This window comes from Pyrgilauda ruficollis, unplaced genomic scaffold (assembly GCF_017590135.1).
Source record: "Pyrgilauda ruficollis isolate IOZ18807 unplaced genomic scaffold, ASM1759013v1 scaffold4, whole genome shotgun sequence".
In the NCBI taxonomy this organism is placed as follows: domain Eukaryota; kingdom Metazoa; phylum Chordata; class Aves; order Passeriformes; family Passeridae; genus Pyrgilauda; species Pyrgilauda ruficollis.
This window is the reverse complement of record NW_024525489.1, coordinates 6,618,331-6,636,154: the sequence shown is the minus strand read 5'-3', so window position 1 is coordinate 6,636,154 and position 17,824 is coordinate 6,618,331. Positions and strand designations below refer to the sequence as shown.

General features: G+C 38.7%; 1 protein-coding gene across 2 annotated transcripts in view; it reads left to right on the top strand.

Annotated features, from left to right (window-relative positions):
• The window catches only part of THADA (THADA armadillo repeat containing), a 154,371-nt gene that overhangs the window by 62,817 nt on the left and 73,730 nt on the right, over nucleotides 1–17,824 (top strand). For both annotated transcript variants that reach the window (XM_041477307.1, XM_041477306.1), the window contains exon 29: nucleotides 1,318–1,486. In XM_041477307.1, coding sequence (XP_041333241.1) covers nucleotides 1,318–1,486 — 169 coding nt within the window. The remainder of the gene's footprint in view (nucleotides 1–1,317; nucleotides 1,487–17,824) is intronic.

Below are 17,824 nucleotides of genomic sequence, written 5' to 3'. Positions count from 1 at the left end.
TCTCTCTAGATCCTCTGAAGGAAATTTGTGTCTTTCAGGCATGCCATGGCGTAATGTTTCTATTTCAGTTAAGTTTCTTGTTTAGTTTCTTGGTCTTCAAAACCCTATTATTTTGGTTGCTGGTTCAAGATGGAATCTGTTCTCTGTATGTCTTTTATTTGAACTAAAGTAAACTACTACTTTGACTATTGATTTAAATTTGATACAGATACTTGAATGTTTAGAATATAATTTAATTTCATTTAATTTTTAAATATGTAGGTGTGACACTGCAGGGTTTTTTGGTTTTCTTTTTCAGCTGAGGTCAAAATCATTTTGGCAGGGGATAAGCTCATGTACATGGGATTGTATAAGCTGAAAAGACATAGGAAGCATTGGAGGAAAGGGATGAGAGTATTGGAGTAGGGAAGACCATCTCTCAAGTCATCACAATCATCTGGGAGGTAGCAGAGCATAACTTCAGCCATACTTCATTTTCCATCACCTAGGACATTTGGCCTTTCATGTCTAAACCCTATAGGTAGTTTTCTCTGTGTGGCTCAATTGTACCTGCATTACCAAAATTGGCACATGAAGGAATTGCTCGCTTTGAAAGACGTAGCCCACTTACCTGATAAAGGACTACTACTCATGTCAATTCAGTATACATGCTATTGAAGTGGTATGTGACTGGTTAATGTGTTATTGTTATTCATTCTCTGTGTATTTTCATAAATCTACAGCCAGTCATCAAAACCTTAATAGCACTAAAAGATAAAAGATTCTTTTGGGCATTTGCTTCATATAGAGTCTTGCATCTTAGCAGTTAATTTTAAATAAGAAGTGTTTTTTAAATACTAATTATAAATAATGGGAAATTATTTTCCAATGTGTTTTTTATTTCATGCCTTTAAATGTATTCTAAAAACCAGTGGGACCTTTGGCCCAAAATTCAGTAGGCACTATGTTGTGTTCTCATGGAAACATCTGATTAGCAACATGGAGCTAACAGTTTAAGTCAAACTCAATAATACATTTGAATGTGATTAGTAAGTAGCATAAATATCCAGAAAGGTGCTACAGGACTATATGCTTACCTGTTTAATGGCGTAATTGCATTATTTCCTTATTCTTTTCCTTTATGTAAACACCAGAACTTGTGAATGACAGCAAATCCTCTGGTATAGCTCTGGTATGACTTACCTTTTACTACCGAGAACACTATATATTGGATTTGTGAGAAATATATTTTAGTTTCATTGCACTGTCCTTTGGCCTGTTGTAGGCAGCCCAGAGGCTTGCTGGATGACACATAACAGGTGTCTGTGCTTTTTCCAGGTGTGGGCACTCCCCCGTGTACCGCTGCCGGGAGATGTCAGGCCGGGCCCTCGTTCCCTTCGTTATGGCCAACGAGGTTCCGTGCACGCTGCTGGCCCTGCTGCGGGGACTCCCGGACTCTGCCACTCATGGCATGCGACAGAACAGTGTTCATGGAACCCTACTGCAAGTGAGCTTGGGGGGCTTGTTTTGCATTGATTTGTTTCTGTTATGTGGGGGGTTTTTAAATTTTGTTTTTACTGTAGGGGTTTTTAAAAGAGTTTTTGGTCATACTTGACAGCCAGATAACATACCATGAGTTGTGCTTAACATTCACACGTTGTCAAAACATACATGAAGACTGCTTTTGAGTTTATTCTGTCAGATGATAAATGTGGAATGCACAATTCAGCTGTCATTTGAAGGCAGTAAGCTGTAAGTAGTAACATTTGCATTTCATATAATGTTTCATCTCCAGAGATTAAAGTGCTTTAAGAGCAAATATTCCTATCTGAATGTATTTACAGAGAGATTTGTGTGGCTTGCCCAAAATGACTGAGCAAATCTGAGGCAAAGCTGAACTCCATGCACCAATAGCATCGTATATATATTCAGACTTGCTACTGACCCACATAATTATTTATTACTTCATTTGCTTTTCCTGCTATACCAACAGCTTCCTGTCAGTGTGCTGTACAAGTTGTGGTAAGCTTTATACTGTTATATTCTAGAAACATTCTGGAGAACAGCTCACTTATCAGAAATTTCTTCATTCTCCCTCTGTCATTCCCCTGGTTTATGGCAGTCAGTTCACTGTGTTTCATTTTTAAGCTATCATGGTAATAAGTTACTGATTTTTATTGCCAGTTTTTCAACAACAATTTTCAACAACCCTCCAACAAAGCCATATTGTACACGATCAGCTCTGTTGGTCTGTCTGAGTTGGCAAGCTTTCTAGGGACATGTTCCCACTGTAAGCTGTGTGCTGGGGTGTGTATGGTTGTTTTGATTTGGTTTTTAATTGTATCTTTTCAGGCATATTATTTCCCTTTAAAATCAAGACTTTCAGGAAATCTAGGAAATGAGTGAAGTCCCTCTAGGGCTGTTAATGTCAACTTTACCTATAAAGGGTTTCAGGCAGTTGAATCTGGATTTGAATGATAGTTGGTCACAGTAAAGGATTGTACAGGGAATGGGATGGGCTCCTGCTCTGGAAAGCAGTGATTGCACCTGATACATGCAAGGGATACATGCTGTGTCTCTGTGGGAAGGGGGAGATTGTCACCCTCACAGTTAGCTGGCAGCCCTGCTGTGTCACAGCTCCTGAAGTGTCAGGAAGAGAGGGTTGTTCCAACAGTGAGAATGAAATGCTTGCTCAGTCCAAAATGATTATAACTCTACTCATGAGGGTGTGGACTGGCAGTAGTGTATAGAGTTAATTGCCTTCTTTTCAGTTACCTGGGAAAAAAAGATAATAAAAATAATAATAATGGAGGGTGGATATGAAAGAGCCCAAAGGATGATCTAGTTTTTTAGTAAGTATTGCTAACATGATCTTATGCATAGGTGTAGGGAGCTTTCCACACCTATGAGGTGGGAGATATTCCCAGAGCTTTAACCTGATTTTTCATGGGTTTTGAGCAGTTACTAGGAGCTGCTACTTCAATTTGTACTGTGCAAGGAGAGACCATGGTGTCAGAGAATGATATTCTTCCAGAAAATATCAGTTGTACCATAACAGTTCAGTGGTTTGGTTTCTCACATTTGTGTTGGGATTTGCTGTTATCGCTTATGAATCAAGGATACTCAAAATATTTATTTAATGCTTAATTTAATTTAGTGTATGGCTGACATGTATGGCAACTCTCTGTTGCTAATTTAACATAAAAAAATTCAGAAGAAATACTTCATGATGGTAAAGATGTGCAAAAAATGGAGACAAGTCAGTGGTGCTTGTTGTAGCTCCAAATTACCAGTGCAAGGTAGTTCAACCTGTAGTTAGCTTGCACCTCTGTTAGGCAGTACAAAGAGGAAAGTATTGTGGCTTTTTAGGGGTTGCTGGATGCTTGGTTTCAGTTTTCTTTTTATCGATGTTAATTGGGACTTGCAAATCTGGTGGTAAGGCTTATTGAAATGTAGAAATATGTTATGGGGACTATTGGTTAAAGCACTATTTCTCAGAAGGCTTTATTGAAGAGATGATCTGGAAGTCTTCAAAATTGTTTGCACTGCTTTTCCATGACACAGTGGAGGATTTATTATCCTCCTTGATATAAAACCAAGACAAAAATCTCTACTGAAAAGAGCAAGTCTGTACAAAACTCAATAAAATATACATTTTTCCAGCAATACAAGGCCAATACCTTATGAAAATGGAATTGAGTAATTTGATTTGTTCAGTCACATGAGAAGCTACTAGGTTCATTGCTTGAGTTTTTTATTCCAGTGTTCATATACTGTCAAGTTCTGAAAAGGAAGGTTGGAATGATGCAGAATTAGTTGGCAGTGCCAGATGTAAATTGTGAAGGTATATTTCAGTTATGTTTCAGAGCTATGTAATTTATAGAAAGATCATTCAAAAACAGTTCAGCATGTAGTGCTTGTCCAGACATGGCTTGTTTTCAAAATGCCAAGATTGCCAAGAAGTGCTTTTTGACTGTGGATGTGGATGTAGATGTGTTGTGTTTAACTTAAGACCTCTGCATTATGTGAAAACATGTCTTTTTCTCCATAGTGTTTTAACTTTGGCTCAGTTTGCATAGGAATATGAATGTCCATGAGGATAAAATAATGTTACGCTTTACAGACTTTACAGAATAATTATTTTCAAGAATTATGTAAGAGGGGTGCTGCTGTTCTGTAACACTTGGGGAGCTGGTTATATTCTTCAAGAAGCAGTTCTGCATCATTAGCAAATGCACTGACTTGAATAAGGCAACCAAAAAATCTTTTCTATGCTTAATGTTTCCTTTATGAGTACAGTTTCTGCTTTGCTCCATAAACCAAATTGGCATGGGTTGGGGGAAGGAAATAAAGTTTCTAATTCACAAGAAAATGCAGACATTTTGTACTAGCTTTCTTGAATAGTGAAATATTTCTGGCTTGTTTTCTTTTTAAGATATAGGCTTTTTAGCTGACCAGTTGAAAGGAGGAGCTCATCCAGAGCTTTATGTAGGGACTTCTGGAAGAGTATCAAAATTTGACTAGGGAAGCCTTTATGTTTGTGAATCTTTGACTTGTAGCAGTTGCCAAGGAACTTACAAATATTTGGGAAGTTTGTGAGGTTTCCTTATCAGAGGATTAGATGTTCTTTTGACCTTCTGCCACTTTTGGATTGGAATTTCTGTGGTATATATTCCATCTTTCCAGAAAAATTGAGAAATTCAGAATGAGCTAGGCAAGGCTGCCTTCTACTTTCACATCCTCAATCAGTCATTCCTTGGGTGTGATTGAGTTCCAAAAGAGCTCCTCTCCTTGTTTCCTCTGCTGCTTTTAGCAGGGAGTTGTCATCAGTGCGCTCTTGGAGGCCTCTGGGTTGCTTACATGGTGCTGTGTTGGTCACCCAGCAGCTGCCAGGGTGGATGAAGCCCCCCATGAGGAGCAGGGCCTGGTGACACAAGGCTGTTTCCAGCTGTCTGTGGAAGCCCTTGTCCACTTGTTCTGCCTGGTTTGGCAGCTTGTAGCAGACACCTCCCTGCAGTGTCACCCACACTTCAGTTCTTAGCTGTAAGTTCTTAGCTTAACTTCAGTTCTTGGCTTATCATCCACCCCCAGGCAAAAAGCTCTGTGCATTCCAGTTGTTCTGCCACAGAGAGGTCAACCCCCATCTTCTCATCTTCCCTAAAGGACCTGTATCCCTCCATTGCATTACCCCAAACATGTCAGCTATTGTATCTTGCCTCTGTGATCCCAGCAAGATCACAGGCTGCAGCTGCACGTGGGCCTTTTAATTCCTCTAATTCTTTAAACCCTTCCTTTGAGTGCTTCGAAGTGAAGAAAAGTTACAGGGACCCTATAAAGATTTGTCCAGAAAACAAGGCAGCACCTTTAATTCATCTGCTCGTGGGTTATTTGTGATGATTAAAAAATCCTCCCAAATGCATAAACTTTCAGATTGGTTTGCCAGGGAAAGCAGATGTTAGACTTCAGCTTTTGTTTTTATCTTGAGAGCATCAGTTAACATGATTGATGCTGGATTTCAAAGCCTGTGTGATGTTCATAGATGGAGAATCCAGTTGTTTTTAGTACAGTGGAATAGCAATACTATGACTGGAGATTTCAGTCACAGTTCTGCACTCATTAGTTTCCAGAAATCTTTTTCACATTTGTATACTGGAAATATCTGTACTCCAGTGAGAGTGTATATACCCTTACATGCTGTTCATATCAAGAAGAATCCATTGGGCAGCTGCCATTAATCATGAGCAGACGTAATTACTGTTAAGGTTTATTTGTTTTTCAAATGAATGAATCTGCACATCAATTGACTCATTATCTTGTGTTTTATCAGTTTGATCTTCACATTCACTTTGGCAAGCCTACAGTTACATATTTTCAGAGCACAGGGGATTAGGTCAATGAAAGTTATTAAAAGAGACACTGTATTTTCATTAACTTGTCTGTGCCTTGTTCTGAAATGTTGAAGGTGCTGTCTTACTTTCTACATGCTGACAGTGTCTAGTTTGAGATGGGATACAAACCAGTACAAAAAAGTTTGCTTCTCTTATTTGGCCATTTTATTTGAAGAGCTTTTTGCGTTCTCTTTGGCATTTTTTAAGCATGAATTAGGAGGAAGGGGGATTCAGTGACTTCTCCCTGATCACTTGCTGCTTATATATGGAGCGTACTACATGACTTTGTCTGTGTGCCTCCATTTGCTGCCTCCACCAGGAGATGGATTGCATGGTCCAAAACAAAGCTTTTGATAGGAATTCCCAGCTGCACATATCATTTAAAAACAGTTTCTGTCTTGAATCTGCATTGGTCATGATGAGTATTTTCATTTTTGGTGGTACTTTGTACAAGCAATCAAACAACTACATAAAATAAAATTTAAAAAAAATCCTCTGCTGTTCTGGCATGTTCTTGCAGGTGGATTCTTCCTGTTGTGACTGGTTTTGGTCACTGCTGTAACTCAAAGTCACAGAAATTCTGCTTGCTCTGCTGGGGTCTCTAGGAACCTTCTGTCTGTCCCCCATCTTCTCATCTGAGGCCTGGCTGGTAGCTTCTCTCCTTCTCTTTACTGCCATCTTCCCACTTATTCCTGTTACTTTGTCACTCCTACTGATTTATCCTGAGATTTGTTCCCCAAGCATATGCCAGTGTTTGGCATTGCGAGAGAAAAACTGTATTTCTTCTGAGGATCTGTTCTTAAAGACGTACAAAATGTAACTGGCAGATGAAATGGAGAATTTGTTATGCTTTGGTGCAGGGTTAAAACTTGATGAAGATAAAAATGGAAAATCACTTACTTAATGTTGCTTTGAGTTTCAGCAATCAGCAGTCATTTGCTCTTCACAAATTGTTATGGTTAATATTCAAACTTCCTCCAAACTTAATTTTTATCCACAAAATTCTGTGGTGTTAGAGCAGCCAGCTGGTTCAAAGAATTGTGTTTTTGTGTGGGGTTGATTTTTCCTTGTTTGTTTGTTTCTTGTGATCACTAATTCAAACAGTTCTGTTAGGCGTATGAATGCAATGTCTCATGCAAGGAATGCTGTTTTGAGATTTTGAACCTTTTTTGTTTAGTTTTTGAAACAAGCAACATTTGCATCTCAAATCTGAAGAACAGAATGAGTCACATTGACTCAGTTGCATGTGACAGAAATTAGACTTATAGGAGATATTGGGCTTCATAACTCTTTACATTATTTAACATTCATTGTAAAAATTAAACTTCCTCCTGACTTCATTAGGTCAAGAAGTTAGCAGCTACTTTTCAGGGAATAGCAGCATGTTATAGAACTAGACCCATCTCTCTGAAAATTCTTTAAAATTAAAGAATCTAGAGCCCTTGCATTAAAAGATAATGATACGATTAAAACACTTTCATGGTTGCATAGTAGGTTTTTCTGTACATGACTTTTATCGTAGAATAATGGAATTGTTTGGGTTGGAAGAGACTTTAAAGATCAGGTTCCAACCACCCAGCCCTGGGTAGGGACACCTACCTACACCAGGTTGCTCAGAGACCCATCTAGCCTGGCCTTGAATACTATGAAAGTCATGTGCGATGGTAGAACTTTAAATTATGTGTATCAGCTCTTTGGATATGCCGATTCTTTAAATCTTAATGGAGAGCTGGAAGAAGGGATTTAAAGATGAAATAATTGATTTAAAGGATGGTTGGAGACCTCATTGGAGCAGCAAGAAAATCAGGACAAGAACACAACCTTATAACGGCCATACTGGGCCATGTAAAGGTTTGTCTGAGTCAGGGTGCTCCCTCCAGCAAGGACTGATAGCACAAGTCTAGGAAGGAGAGTAAGGCAGATAAAGCAGCTGGAGAAACATCTGCATGTGCTGTCAGCTTCCAGCACTTTTGAGCCAGAGATGTATGGATGTGACTTTTTGGAAGATAAAAATTCAGTACATGGTTGTACTAATGAAAAGCAGCAATTCATGATGAAAACATCAGTATGTTAGGTAGTTTAATTATCTGGCAGAGTTGTGTTAAGCCAGGTTGTTGTTGATGAAAGTAATGAAAGTAGAGTCTGCCTTATGACTGCAGATGCCTGTTTCCTTCCTTTGAGGAGGCGGATTTTAGCTGAAATGGCTCCAAAGGAAGGTATTATCAGCTTTAGGTATTTCAGATTGTGATCACTCTTGTGTTTTATGAGTTTAATACTTAAATACTTAGAGGACTAAATGCAGTTTAAATAATTTGAAAGTAAAGCAGGGAAGAATGATGCATGAAGGAGGACTCACAAGTAGTCATTGAGCCTGCCTTTTATTGGACTGAATAGGTAATGAAACCCCACAGACACCAGTGACTAGCATGTGAGAATATGAGGAGACAAGTCAAATACATTTTGAAGGTTGTTCTTGGGTGCTGGTCCTTGTTGCTGGGTAAAAGACAGAGGTGTGTACTATTTATGAGTTTCACCTAAAAATCCTTTATGTGAATTAGCAGCAGTGTTTCAGTGACTGTATTTTTTCTTGTTTTGTTTTGAAGACCGAGGATCTGTAGATACTGAAGGAATGAATGAGGAAGTAGTGTATTGTTTACTTGGCTTTATTCAGTAGCCTAGAAACATTGTCTATGGTGAATTACATTTTATTTGTCTTGGCAGTAAAGTTTGAATTGTAGCAGTTCAGTGTTGGCCTATAAAAACTCAATATAGTAAACAAACCTTACATTGTCTACTGATCAAAGAAATAAACCTGCTAAAATTAAATGTTTTCCAGTGAAACTTCCTTTCAGCTGTTTCTTTTCTAACCTCAATTTTTAGTGTTCAAGATAAGCCTTACTTTTAAGATTAGTACAAACAGAAAAGAAATACTGATGTCAAGTTGGAAACATCATTTATATGGAGCTGGCAATAACAGAACAGTTGTCTCATTTCTTTATGTTGTAAATTTGTATTGACTGTTACACAAGGGTACACTGATATAAGAAGGCAGTGAGCATTTGAGAATGAGATTTGTATCTATGAATGCAACAGAAATGCAGCTGAGTTCCAGGAATGGGAGGAGGCAGTCTCTGAAAGAGAGTAATTGATGAGATTTTGCCAGAGGTTTTCTTCCAGCTGTTTTTTTAATTAAAAAAAACAAACCGAGAAAAAGACATGTAATCCAGTTGATTGACTGGACAGCCCTGCTAGTTGTACATTGCTTTGAAGTTGCTTTAACTGTAATTAGTAATGCTCCCAAGTATTGTCTCTGACTTCCTAAGACATGTCACCACTTTTCTAAAGGACGTAGATGTACTCAGCTCTTACAACTCTATTGGGTCTCTTCAGTTTCTTCAAAATTATTGACTTCCTTCCTACAGCAGCTAAGGATATGCAAAGATGTTGTTGTAAACCTAGTGGGGTCACTTCTTTCTAGTGAAAAAAAAGAAAAAAAGGCCTGGTTTAGTACAGAATAAGCAACTTTCATCAGTTGGTGAAAACAACTACTGTTTTGATTGAGAGGTAACTATAATAATAGTTACTCTGGGTTGTGCCAGGGAGAGCATGTCAGTTGCCCTCTCTGTGCAGAGAGAGAGATGCCTCGATGGATGCACTGCTTCCCTCTCTCCCATACCCGAGGTTTTGACACTTGTTACTCTGATTATGGTAAGTGGTTGCTTTGCAAATGTTTTGGCCCTCCTGTTCTAGTGCACCTAGTTCCACTCCTTTATGAATAACAGCTCCTGCAACCTTGCTAGCAGAAGTTTTGGGTGCCTGTGTGTGTGTGGCCATTTGAGGTACGCTGTCTAGTGTTGAGTTACAGCCATCTATGCATCCATATGATCTGGCATCACTAGTTGTGTTTCTAGATAATTGTTAAATGACTGAAAACACTATTTATGAATGTGGTTATATAAAACAACTTTGATTAGGTGTTAACAAAGAGAAATCCTCTTTATAGGTACAGTTTTTGCAGTGGATACATTATTTTGTCTTTAAATGATAGACGTGAAAAACAACTTTCAGCACAGTGTTTTACTTTTCATTACTGAAGTCTTCCTGAAGAGAGTTGAACTATTCTAGGCACTGGCTGAGTAATTTGATTTAGACCTCCCAGAACAACAATTGAACTGTTGTGAAGTCTGAATTTTTAAGTGTTCCATTCTGTGCATATTTCTTGCACCTGTTTTGTATTATGAATCTTTAAGTATCCCTCATGATTAGTCAGGAAAGCAATCCTATCACTCTGTCACTGGCAGAGGATGTTTTTACAGTTGGGAAGGGAAAAGCTGAAACTTGTAAAGCTTACTGAAGATACAATATTCTCCTAGGTGGTGCAGTGGATGAATTTAGTACTCCATGGAGTTCATTTTTCATCTCCAAAGACATGTTTTCCATTCAACCCTCAGAGGATTTTTTTCCCTTCCTTTTGATCTAGGAACCATGTCTTTAAAACTTCCAGAGCCAAACGAAAGACAATCCTGAATACACTTTATGGATATACTTTTAAAAATACCCATCCATGATAAGTGGTTACTGCTTGAGGATGTATGTAAAATTCTTACCTACAGTGAGGCCTTTTTACTATATTCTGTGTTTTCAGAAGTTCAGGCTATAGTGAGAAATAGGGGAAGGTGTCTTCTATGTTTTTTGGAAGCTCTCTCTGCCTTTTTACAAAAGAGAAGAATATTCTCCATGAACAGCAGAGAAAGCTGGGAAAATGGGCTTTCAAAAGAATGCTGAGTGGGAGAACCGAATGAAGATGGAAGAATGTTTGTAAGTGGGTAACTACTCAGTAAGGACTTACCAATGTTGAAGACCAGGATGCAAGAATCTTGAATAGTGGAACAAAAAAATTGAAAGGAAGAAAGGAGGAAAAACCTAGAAATCTATGGAAGTGAGACAAAATAAACCAAAATAAGAAGACACTTTTCCAGTGCGTGAAAATAGATATCAAGATTGTTAATGCATCAAATCACATAGTGTGCTATCTCTGTCTTAACCAATTTAATGCATGTTAATTGCTTTGGTTTTTTAAAATGTTTGTACGTCACAGGCATTTCTTTCAGTAGTGTTTCTTACCACTGCTCTTTCTTGCCTTTATGTATTTAAGTATTTTTAAGTACCAGCATTTTGGAAGTAGTTATTGTTGTGCTAAAATTTTCTAGGACTATTTTTTCACATGGCTGTTTGACTTAAAGTGTGTTTTGTTTTTTTTTACTGAGGCTCTAAATGGCTGAATCTGAACTTGAATATACTCTGTAAATGTGTTCCTCCAATGCTGTTTATGCATAGGCCAGAAAAGAACAGTAAATGGATATCCAGGCGTTGGAAGGGTTGTACAGACATTTCACAGACAAAGAAAGTACATGGGACAGAAAGTTTATGTGGGTGTGTGATTAACAAGGAGAAGCTGTGTTATGGTTGTACCTAGTAGTGGAGAGTTTATTTGGAGGAGTAGGAGTGGTGCCTTCCTTGTAAGGATCTGTCTGCATGTTTTGCTTTTAGGTCAGGGGCAGTGTGAGGAGCAAAGCTCTACTGAAGCTCAGTTTATTTTCCACTGTCTAGTACAACATGATTCCAGTTCTGGGGCATTTCTGCTAAAACCCTCAACTAAAAGCCGGTGACACTAAACTGGGAGGAGCTGTCAACTCCCTTGAGGACAGAGAGGCCCTGCAGAGAGACCTCAGCAAATTAGAGAGATGGGGAAGCACCAACTCTATGAAGTTTAATAGTGACAAATGCCCAATTCTGCACTTGGGACAGGGCAGCCCTGGTTGTGTGTATAGACTGGGAAATAAGAAGTTGGAGAACAGCTCAATGGAAAGGGACCTTGGGACCTTGACTCATATTCTACTTGGTCAATGGCAAGTGGAATCTGAGTCAGCAATGCCCTGGCAGCCAGGAGGGCCATCCCAGTCCTGGGGGCATTAGGCACAGCATCACAGCCAGGTAAGGGAGGGGATTGCTCTGCTCTGCTCTGGGGCAGCCTCACCTTGAGTGCTGGGGGCACTTCTGGGTGACACGGTGTAAGAAAGATATGAAACTCTAAGGGTGTGTCCAGAGGAGGTCCATGAGGTTGGTGAAGGGCCTTGAGGTATTACTATAGGACACGAAACACCACTACGCGGGCTTGCTGTTGCTCCAAGGTAAAAAAGAGAGTTTGTTTTCTGACCGTAAAATTTATAGATTTCCAAAAGTGACAGTGGATTGGAGGGTGAAAGTGCCACCTCTCCAATGACACTGGACAAACCAACAATCTATCAAATATTTCCTCTTGTATAAAGGAATGCAAAACATAAAGTGTGTGAGAAAGTTTGTTACAAGAATGTAAACATTAGACAACTTAAAAAATCAGGGTGACATTGAGGGGAAGCCATATGAGAGTGGCTGAGGTCACTTGGTCTATTCAGCCTGGAGAAAAGGAGACTGAGAGGAGACCTCATTGCAGTTACAGTTTCCTTGTGAGGGGAAGAGGAGGAGCAGGTGTTGGCCTTTTTACTTGTGTGACCAGAAATCAAGGAAACAGGATGAGGCTGAGTTGGGAGAGGTATCAGGAAAACAGCAGAGAGTGTGGCCAGGCACTGGAACAGACTCCCCAGAGAATGCTCACAGCAGCAGCCTGACAGACTTCAGGAAGCATCTGGACAATGCTCTCAAGCGCATGGTGTGACTCTTGGGGATGGTCCTGTGCAAGGCCAGAAGGTGTAATAATGTGGATTCTTAGCTGGGTGATGAAAAAATATGGCTTCCAGTGGAGCTGCAGGCAGCTCTTGGACTTGGTATACCCTGCACAGCCTTTCTTAGGTGCTGGAAACAGTCTAGGTGTGGTCTAACTGCAGAAGAGGGCAAGAGGAGATGCTGAGAGGGTGAGGGCTGCTTCTAAATTTATCACCTGTCAAGATTCCTCCTTTTCTCCACTTCATAAAAGGTGCCAGTTGTCTTTGGATCATCAGAGTCTCCTTGATATTTGGGAGTGTGGAAACCTCCCCCACAGCTTTAAGCAACCAAAGCATTAATAAGGCTTCTGAAGGAATGATAGGCAGCAGGTGCTTCTATTCTGCCCTCCCTAGTTGCTTGTGCCTCTGTTATCTCTACCCTGTTTCCTCTGGCACCTTCATTATCAACTCTATCCCACCAGCTCTGGTTTCACATGTTTGCTCCTTTTTATCTCTGTTTTGGACCTCATCCTCTTACAGAATAGCTGCTGTTGTGGTATTTTGTTGCTTATTGCACTGGAGTAATTACCATGCTGTCAGAAATGCAGGCCAAATGTATATTGATTTTATTCAGAAGTGTAAACTTCAGATTCAGTGCATCTTCACATCTGCAATGAATGTCTCAATCTCTATTTGGCAGGTAACCTCTGCAGATTGTAATTGTTCATTCTGGCCTGTTTTTATTGTGAAAAATAAGCAATAGTTATTAATTTTTTCCTCCTCAAATACAGAAGTATTTTCAAAGCTGCAGAAATGTCTTTGTGACAGAGGTATATTTTGGGAAAACTTTACGTCTTGAAAATTTGATTCATCCTTTTTTGGTGCAAATGCATCAACAACATTAAACCTTCCTTTTCACTTTGAGAAGTCACTCATGAATTCAACACTAAAACATCTGACATAACTGGAAGATATCGAGCATTTATAGCTCATACAGAGTTTTACTTGAGTATGGTTGAATTCTCTTAGCACCTTTTCTTCCTTTCACAGTCCAAATGCATGCATTTGTTTAGCTTTATAATGCTAAATTTATAGTCTTTAAAAGAGAAAATAGTAAGGTAGGAAAAGCCGACTTCTCTCGGTCCCTATGAAACACTTCTATAGCAGACTCACATCTCACAAATTACAAATGCTTATCTTATATTTGTAAAGTGCAGAAGATCTTTCATTTATTCTTCCAAGGTTCTGCCCATCTTGTTTCATTGGTGAAACAAACACTGCTGGCAAATAGAACAGGAAATGTAAAGAGCACAATGTTCACTTTTTTTTTTTTCCGAGAAAATATAGGTGGAGCCATGCTTCAGTGCAAGCTTGATTTTTATACCTTTTAAATTATTTTGTGCCATAAGAAATAAGGTAGAGCCTTTGCTCTTTGGAATGAAGTCACTTTTGAACCCAAACCAACTCAAGACAAGGAGGAAAGATTAAATCAGGTTGTCAGTATGTTATGTGAAACATGCTACATGATTAATACTTTTTAGGTTATTATGTTAATAGAAAAGTTAGAAATATCAGCATAAAAATATGTGTGTGCTCTGGTGATTCTCCTCTTTTCCTATCTAGTGAATACTACCCACTTCCATAAAAAGGCTCTGGAAGATGTAGAGATGGACATAGTAACACTCTAAAAGACTTCACATATACACCCTATTGCCAGATTTTTGGTAGGCTTTGTTATTTCCTGAAGTAACATCTAATAAAAAACATATGCTCTGTGTGTGTATGCTGTCTTGCAGCCTAAAACTGCAGCCCATGGAAAATCCTGAAGCATTTCAAAAGGAAGGGGCTTGGTGAAATCACCTCGGGGTATCAAGCATCTTCAGTTGTTGGAAATGAAAAAAAGCTCATGAAAGCCAAAATGAGCTTTTTATGTTTAACTAATTTTGAAATATGCACAATATGGCCTCTTGGCACTCAGTGATCACTGGTGAGGAAAAAAGTGTTATCTTTCAAACGTCACACTGCCTATAGCAATAAAAGGAGAAGATTGTTTTTCCTAAAAAAATAGGAAGTGTTATTAAAAGTGATAGAGACACAGTATTAAAGAAGGAAATAGAACTACAGAGTTATGTAGCTCTTAGAATTGTTTAATTTAACAGTTTCTCATTTTTCTGAAAAGCCTTATTGTAGAGAGAAGAAAAAAAAATTGCTTAATTTAGTCTTTCAGACAGATACATTGAATATATAGCATTGTCATTTAATTCAATTTGACACAAGAGTTAATAGTGCTAATGACATTTAAAGCTGTTTTTAGTCTTGTGTAATGTGGTACTTTGTGAACAGTTGAAGAAGTTAATTTCCTGTAAAGTTGAGTTTTTTGAAGTTTTGTGATCACATGGTCCAAATAAATGATTTAATCCTAAATACTTCTTAAGTCAAGTTGCAAATGTTCCTAAACTGATCATGTCCAGCTGTCAAATTATTTCAGCAGTAAGTTGTTGGGTTTTTTCTCTTAGAGTGCAGTAGGCTATTAGATTTCCTCAGAAAGCAAGATACTTGCAACCACCACAACCTTTAATACTTTCTTCATCAACTCTTTGAGCAGTTGAGTCTTGCTAATGGTTTTCCATCAGCCTTCTCCTTTCAGATGAATTAATGTTCCTTTCACATGTTATCTTTTAATTCAGTTTTATGTCAGGGATGTTTATAAAGATAGGATATGACAACAGGAAGAAAGGTTTAGAAGCTGGTAGTCAGTTGTATATTTTTGCATTCAGTCATGAATGAGGCTTGTAATGGGGTTATCTACATAGAAAATCCCTGGGGTTTTACACAGACAACTTTTTTGAACAGAATTACACCACCATGATTATGTACCACAAAAAAATCTCAAGGCAGTTGCAGTGCTGCAATTATAGAAGCATAAAGCACTTGGGAGGTGTCCCTGGACAATGCCATTCCATTGCAGTGCTGTGAGCAGGAGATGTTGTCACAGAACTGAATTAGACAAACTTGATTTGGGTATTTTTCTTTAATTAGCCTGGTTTCTTGTGAATAAAGTGGGTTATTTTGGGTGACAAGTATGAAATTTTCACAGTTTGTACAGTAACTAAAAGGTGATAAATTTGAGGATTTTTTTTTTGTTTCTTTCACAGTTTCTAATGCAAAACTTTCATGCTTAGTATTGTTACTGTATTGTAAACAATGCTGTCTGTAAGGCAGTCTCTTCACGGAGAGTACTTTATGTAGTTAAAACTCTAATGTCACCAATAAGTATTTTATTTTTACCTTTTAACTTGTTCAACAAAGAGCTTTTACTTTGTTGTTATCTGTAACTAGAGGAGAACTCCTCCTCCTTAGCATCAAGTAAATAAATTTATAAATAGGTGGGCTCCCCTTTTGCAGCTGGCTGATAATTTTTAATACCTTGTAAAGCCAACAAGACTGATCAAGTGCACAGAAAATGCATAATGGTGTTTGGAGAGGGGAAGAAGCAGCTTGATTTCAAATAAAGTTATTCTGTTTTTCCAAGTGCAGTTAAACCATGGAATTTTGTGGAATTTTAGTAGACTCTTTAACTACCTCTGTGGATTCCCTAATTTGACATGTTTTTTTTTTGCCAAATTGAAATATTTTTAGTGTTTGAGTTTATATGAAGCAGTCATACTTCATACTGTTATATGTGCTTTATTGTAGTTCTAGCTCTGTAGTAATGTTTGCTGCTTAAAAACAAACAAAAAAAAATGCAGCTTGATGGAATAATTCTTCAATATAAGCCGTCAATTCCCAGCATAGTCTGTTGATAACCAGTGGATAGTTTGTGATCAGGATTGAGGACAGGATATGGAACAGACACCTCTCTAAAAATGTTGATAAGGGAGATGCACACAAATCTGTGTGCTGAGGAGCCATTCAATGTGTGGCACCTTTTAGCTGCTTTGTGTCAGAGATGATGAACAAAGTACTGGAAACATGAGTGAGGGTAGCAGGGCTTTCCACTCACTTCTGTTCTGCCAAATTCAGACTGTGAAGTGACTTGAAACCACAAGCTCTCCCTGGATTCTGGTTTACTTTATCTAAAGGTAGTAAAATAAAGTGTTTAATCTGTTAACTAAAGAAACTGTTGATTTTATTGGGTGATTTTGCACTTGCAGCCACTGGTAAAATACAGAAGGGACAGGACATGTCCTGTGGAGTAGTGGGTGGAGATGAACACAAGCACGACCAGATTGGTACTGATTGCAAAGCAATAACACAGTGAAGAACCCATTGAGATACTCTTACCACTTGTGTTTTCTGTTTATTTGAATGAAAAAGGATATGAAGTATCCTAATAGTCCCTCCCATCACTAATACAGGGTGGTTTTCAGCTGCCTTGAGCCAATCTGGCATTTAGTGAAGTGGATGCCACTGCTTTTTCTCAATCTTGGAGTTTTGAGGCTCTAATGCCAGAGGATTTGTGTAGGCTTGTGCTCTGCAAACAGCCTGTGCACAGCAGTCCACGTGCAGCTGATCATCACTAGTCCTCTGGCTGCTGGGTGTTGCAGCTGCCACAGATCAGCTGGTGGTCCTCTTGGAGCCATTTTCAGCAAAAACAAATAAGATTTAAAAATTTGGATGTTATTTAAATAAATTTAAAAATTCCCATTTCGATATCAGGCCTCTGCTAACCTAATTGATGTGACTGAAGGGAATGGGGAGCTTGCTTTCATTAGAAACCTGGGTAAGATGTTTGAAATTGTCAAACTTCAGCAGGATGTGGTGTCAAAAAAGTGGTGGGCATGGTAACATCTGCCACTGGCACCAGTGTGTTCAGAAGGCAACAGCCTCTGTGCAGTTCAATATCCAAAGCTGAGCAGAGGGTTAAGTGACTTTAAAAAACTGTTCTTAGACACAATGAGACAGCTGTACTCCTCTGGGATAACAAAATCAAAGGCACACATGTGCAAAGCTTGGAGAAGGTGGTCTTGAGTAAGGGAAAATGTTGGAAGAACTTGATTTTCAAAAAAAATCTTTTCTGACATAAAACTGTTGCTGTTGACATTCCCTTATGTCAAAAACACATCAATTGCCTGCAAGTGGAAGAGAGAAGGGGGACAAATAACAATAAAGAATAGATCTTTCTGACTCTCTGAAGAGAAGACCCCCCAGGAAATTTCATCATTTTGTTTTGGATATTGTCTGTTACTGTTGAATTCACAAAGTCAGTGTTCATCTGCTGTGGTGCTGCTGATTGTAAAATGAGCATGGTCTTGC